We start from the raw sequence: 6,000 nt of genomic DNA, 5'->3' as shown, positions 1-6,000 counted from the left end.
ACAGTGTGAGAAAGAACAACCCAAGGGATATCAGAGTTCATTGGGGGTCATCATGCAGGCTGGCTACCACAAGCAAAGAAGAATCCAACTGGAGTCACACAACTCTAGATCCAAAGTTTAGGCTGTACCATATTCTTCAAATCTTGGTTGAAAAGAGAGGCTGAAGGCCTGTCAGAAGCAGGCACAATGAGAAAGTAAACAATCTTCTTATTTAACTTGTCTCTACCTTCAGAGAATCTCTGGCGATAGTGCCCAACCACAACCCCATGAAGGGGCTGGCCAGAGGGAGTGGCCTGGAGCACCCGCTGTAAGGAGGGCTGAAACCTCACTGGGACACACGGGAAACATGGTTCCAGGAAATGAACCTTTACAAATACAACTCCTCCTTTAACTAGGAAATGAACACTAGTCTTGTTCCCACCAAAGTAGACAACACCCTCATGAAAAAATAAATACTTCTTGCTGGCATCTACCAATGTCGAACATTCTAATTTATGTGAAAATGCCCCCAATCCTGGCACCACCTAGCTGAGGGTTGTCCGACGTCAGCAGCTGCGGAGAGCTAAAAATTAGGAAATTGAATTTGTAGTTTTGGTTACTGGGAATGACCAATATTAGGTTATCTGGCTTGGAAAATTGTAATAAATGCATAAAGTTTCTTATTTTGAAAATAGAAGTATATGATTTTTATTAATAAAAAATCAGTTTCTCCCCAACTCCACCAAATAAATAACAGCAAATACTTAAAGTATTTAAATAAAGTACTTAAATACTTAAAGGGGAGATGAAATTATTGGCCTCCTTTAAATATTTGTTTGGAGCTTCCCTGGTGGCGCAGTGGTTGAGAGTCCGCCTGCCAATGCAGGGGACATGGGTTCGTGCCCCGGTCCGGGAAGATTCCACATGCCGCGGAGCAGCTGGGCCCGTGAACCATGGCCGCTGAGCCTGTGCGTCCAGAGCCTGTGCTCCGCAACGGGAGAGGTCACAACAGTGAGAGGCCCGTGTACAGCAAAAAAAAATTTAAAAAAAAATATTTGTTTGTGACTGTAGCCAGGAAAGTAAATAATTAGATTTTAGGTGGGATATATTGAGTCCTCCTGAATTCTCCAATGTAGTTATTACCAGAGTCTTCTTTGGGGGGCCCTGGTACCAATGATAAACCCACTGTAAGCAAAACACTCTGCTAGGTGCTGGGGTTTCAGGAGTGAGGAAGACACAGATTTGGCTCTAACAGCTTATATTGCACATTATTTGATTATAAGTGGGATACATGATTCAAAGTTGACTTAGGGGCCCTTGGACCAGAAAGGCTTCCATAAGGAGTAATATTTATGTTCCAAAGTGAAGATGAAGAGGAATTTATCAGGTAAAGGACAGAAGGGAAGAGGAGAAAAGAGCATCAGTGAGCCTGGAGGGAGATGAACCCAGTGAATTGGAGGAAGAAGGCAGTGAGAAAAGGATGAGAGAGTTGAGGTAGAGCCAATCACTCAGGGGCTCTGGGGCCACGTTAATGATTTTATCTGCATCCTTAGAGCCGCTGAGAGGTCTTAATCTCTCAGGTGAGTGATACAACCAAGATTTGCATTTTGAAAAATCATTCTATCTTGTGACTAGGTAAGGGCAGGGAGGTGGGCATAAGAGCGGAGTTAAGGGGTGAGGGTCAAGCTGCAGCAGGAGAGAATGACTGCAAAGGGGGAGAAGTGAGGGGACCATCCTCACTCACTAGGCAGTGAGAATGGTGTGTCACTCTTAACTAAGAGCTCTGTGGGGGACACAGGTACCCAGGAGGCCTTGCTGGGTAGTTCTCATCCTCCCCAGGTTTTCCCTTCATGCCCAACGAAGCCTTTTGGAAAAAAAGTCTCCATGAGGTCACTCCTGCCTGAGTTGCTCTCAGCTCCAGGCATATTCCGAACACTCTGGGAAGCCGCCAACTCCTAGCTCTTGAGAGGCCCCCGTGTACTTGTGAAATCTTTTTTCCAAATTAGGTGATCTCCAAGGTGAACTTCCTCTCAGGTACCCTGCAGGGAGCATGTGCACTCGCTCACCTCCCCACTTGATGTCAGAGCCTTGTACACCTCTCCTCCCTCTGCCAGCACTGCTGTCTGCCCCAGACTCTCCTGCTGCCCAGCCACTCAAAGTTCTGTTGCATACACACCTCTACAGGATCAGCCACAGTTGCGCCGTTTATGCTTCTTCCTAAAAACATAGTCCAACCTTTTTTTCATTGATTTTGTGGCCTTACTCACAAGTGGGCTGTCTGAGAAGTTTCCAACCCACTTGTACACTGATCTCGATGGAGAGAGTGAAACGGGGACAGGAAGGCTTACCATTTAAGGCTTATCTGAAATGATTTTTTTTTTATAGATAAAACACATGCATACACACATGCATACATACATACAAATGCTGGTGGTCTCTGATCACATGGCTAAGTTTTCCTTGATTTCCTCCATAAATTTATTACAATTTTCAGTCTCCCCTGCTGAATAGAAAACTGGACTGTAATTCACTCTATTAAATAAATGACATAATTTCATTTGTTTTCTTTCTTCAGAATTTTCACTGATTAACAATTTACTGGTTCAGTGTGGTCTTAACATAAATTAGAGGTGGGAAGGAGGAGCTTATTGTCATGCTGGGTAAACATTTGAGAATCAAAAGGCCAGAGCTTACCATTCCACTCCTAATTTGATGGCAGCCCATCAGAAAATGGCTCCACCTCAGGCATTTTTTCCTTTCCTTCAAGGTCCTGATGTGGTTGAATGACCTTGCTTTTTCAGAGCTTCTGCAGCTCTTATTTGGACACCTTGGTTGGGGGCTCTAGCCCCCAACCACTCCCCAGTCTTTAGCTGTTCCTGATGAGCCCTTGCTACCCTCCCAGACCTATGGTCACCTTGCTCCAGGTCCCCAGGAGTCAGGAAAACACACACTGATGGGTTTTAATCACCTGCTTTAGCACCTCCACATTTCAGAAAACATTTCACACAGAGGAGTTCAAGATCCTGGGAATCAGTCCGCATTTATTTTACAGTACATTCATATGAGTTCCTGCCTTTCCAAGGTAATCATATCACATTCAGGTTAGCACTGCTGGTAACAAAACTGTACAACTACCCTGGCTTCAAAAACAAGATAGGATGATACACATTAACACTTCTTTCCCTTTAATACTGCAGAAGAAAATACATCACAAAAATAAAATCACATGCCTTTTACAGTCCAGTGTGAAGGCATGTTACTTATGTTAAAATTAAACCATTTGGGACATGAGGAGAAAAAGAAGAGCTTCAAAGCTTACGATGTCTACAGTCTCCCCCATGCCATCTTTCTCTTCTAACCGCCAGCTGGCACATTCAGCATCAATGCCTTGGGAAGAGGGGGCAGAAGAAAGCAGGGGATCATTTAACTCTGAAACTCATGGCTTCTTGGGCTACTTCTGTAAAAAACTACTTAAATAACCTAAAATTCTAAAAAGAGTTCATATTAACAAGGGATGGTAATATAGAAAGCACCTGGAGAAAATTCCTCCAGTGACTGATGGAAAATATAAGCCGCAAACATTTCACAAAAACGGACAACTGTATCATATCCAGAAATATATTAAATTCTGAAAATTCACTTTTGCTTTACTGAATGAAAACACTGTGACCCATGTTCTGGTGTTGAATCAGTTCAGAAAAACAGCTGTAACCTCCATCTGCGATATTTATCATGGGCTATCTTGCATCATTACCATGTCAGAGTGCAGCTGACTGATATCCCCAACCCTTGAAAAATATAAGAAGCCAAACTGAGCTATAATAAAAACTAGGACAGATTAGATAGGAGAAAATTCAGATGTGTGAGAAAGCAAGAAGTAAGATTTACTTGGGTCTTTTTCCTAGATAAAAAATATTGTTACAAAATGTTTTGGACCCGGGTCCAACACAGCTGGAATGATAAGTTACTGAAAATGCAAGCCCCCATCCAGAAAGACAGTGTGCTTATGTAGCACCTTTCTCATAGAAGTCCAATGTGCTTTAGTATAACTGTCAATTAATTGCATAATTAAGTGAATGATTCAGAATATACTTGGACTGATTGTTAATTCCAGTGATGAAAAGAGTCCCTGCCACTCGCTGCCAAGAAATTTTTGAGTCCTGAACTTATTAGGTTATGAATGAAATCGATATTCATATAGGCTGACTCAAAAGAAATACCACCCCTTTCAGGGCTGAAAAATATGATGGAAGAGAGAATAAGACACTTCTTAGGAAAGCCACATCTTTAGGAAAAAACACCTTATGAAAAACCAGAGCCAGTGCATATTGTACAACCCCTGAAGAAAACCCCCAGCAGCAGTGGAGAGCAAGGGGAGCAGTGATGATTTTGAAACCAGAGTGACTTGTAGCTAACGTCCTAACAGTAAATTCACATAGTGAAATGCAGAATAAGTCAACATATAGCCAAGGTTTACATTTATCTAGAAATATGTTTTATGCCTTAAAAAAAATTGCAATGCACTCCAAAAAAATTTTTTCAGATAATTCATGTACAACAGAAGGCACTGTTATTAGCATAAATCCATTGATTCTGCATGGCAAAACCTGAGACGTGCAATTCCATCCAATCCTCTAAAACCACCTTGGTCATTCATCCTTTGGAGCATATGCTTTGTCCTTTGCAGTCCAATGATTTTGTTGTTCTTTAATTTCATACATTACAGTAGCTGCTTAAAATATATATTTCAGGGTGAGAAAGGTCAAAGGGGATGCAGGGGTGGAGAAAGGTGATGCCGGACGCCAGGCAGTAACTGGCACAGCAGGTGGCACAAAGAGTAGCCCCGGCTCCCCTTGACCCTCTCCTTCCGGCTGACGTACCACGTAGCGATGACATTTGGTCGGTTGATCTTCCTTCTTTCAGTTGTTGGTGGGCATAGTCCCAAAGTTAAATGCAGAGAGGACTCCTTTGTTTTCAAAGGTGAAGCCTCCCTGTTGTTCAATCTTCTTCTTTGCCTCTAGCATTTGCCAAGAGAAAGGGGAGAAAAGAGAGGAGTATTTAAGGTGACAAAGTTGGAAATAACCTCAAAGGGGCCAGATTCTTTAGAGTTAGTACTGTGAAGGAATGTGAATCGTGGTATTAATTATTCTGCCCAATTGAACATTAGCCTTTAATAAACCCGTGTCAGTAAGTACCATCGTCTTGGTGTCTGGGGATGTGGAACCAGCAGATATGGAACACACGGATACAGAGGGCCCACTGCACCACACCATCTTAACAGGGGACACAAGCATCCTCAGATTTTGGTATCCAAGGCAGGTCAGGGAAACAATCCCCCCCACACAGATACCGAAGGAAGACTGTAGTTATATTTTCTATCTTGGAAAGACTATTTGCTAAAACTGAGCAAAATAAAAACAAGGCTCAAAGCTAGTGTCTATTGCTGAAAGGGCACACTGCCTTCTCACATCAGGAGGGCCGATACAGAATCTGTACAGGACTTAAAGCCTAAATCCAAGCAGAAGAAGCTGGGTTCTAAACTCTAGATTCCTATTCCATGATGTTCCCCACTAAAATACTTTTGTAATTACAAAATCTTCCACTAATTTTCTAGGAGTGACCATAACAACGTCTGTGTAAAACAATTTCTCCAGCTCAAAAACTGAAAATCAACGAGAATCACCAACACATAAAGCCCAACAAATAGAAATGGAGGGTATTTCAATTTCTAGGAATACAAGCGCCCTGCAAGAATTCATAAAATGCTTTTGACCCATCTGTTGTTTAGATGTTTAGATGGGTGACCCAGCTGATTAACTCTCCCTCAGCAAGATTCATCCCAACCTTTACATCTTACCTTTGGCTCCAAAATAGGATAAGGGTGTGAATAAGAACACCACTAAAGACACATTAACACATGGTGTTTCACAGAGCTAATATATCATGGATGATTAAAAAGATCATACAATAATGGTAATTCCTTATTATCTTGAAAGGTTGGCCTCTAACAATTTTTAGAAC

At 42.2% G+C, this 6,000-nt stretch overlaps 1 protein-coding gene across 2 annotated transcripts in view; it reads right to left on the bottom strand.

Moving 5' to 3' along the window:
- Window positions 1–3,000: 3,000 nt before the first annotated feature.
- Window positions 3,001–6,000, bottom strand: part of IPO8 (importin 8) — a 70,659-nt gene continuing 67,659 nt past the window's right edge. For both annotated transcript variants that reach the window (XM_030830458.2, XM_030830459.2), the window contains exon 25: window positions 3,001–4,996. In XM_030830458.2, the coding sequence (XP_030686318.1) occupies window positions 4,899–4,996 (98 nt within the window). In that variant the 3' untranslated portion in view covers window positions 3,001–4,898. The remainder of the gene's footprint in view (window positions 4,997–6,000) is intronic.

Source organism: Globicephala melas, chromosome 10, assembly GCF_963455315.2.
Source record: "Globicephala melas chromosome 10, mGloMel1.2, whole genome shotgun sequence".
NCBI classification, from domain to species: Eukaryota; Metazoa; Chordata; class Mammalia; order Artiodactyla; family Delphinidae; genus Globicephala; species Globicephala melas.
This window is presented reverse-complemented; position numbering and strand designations above follow the sequence as displayed.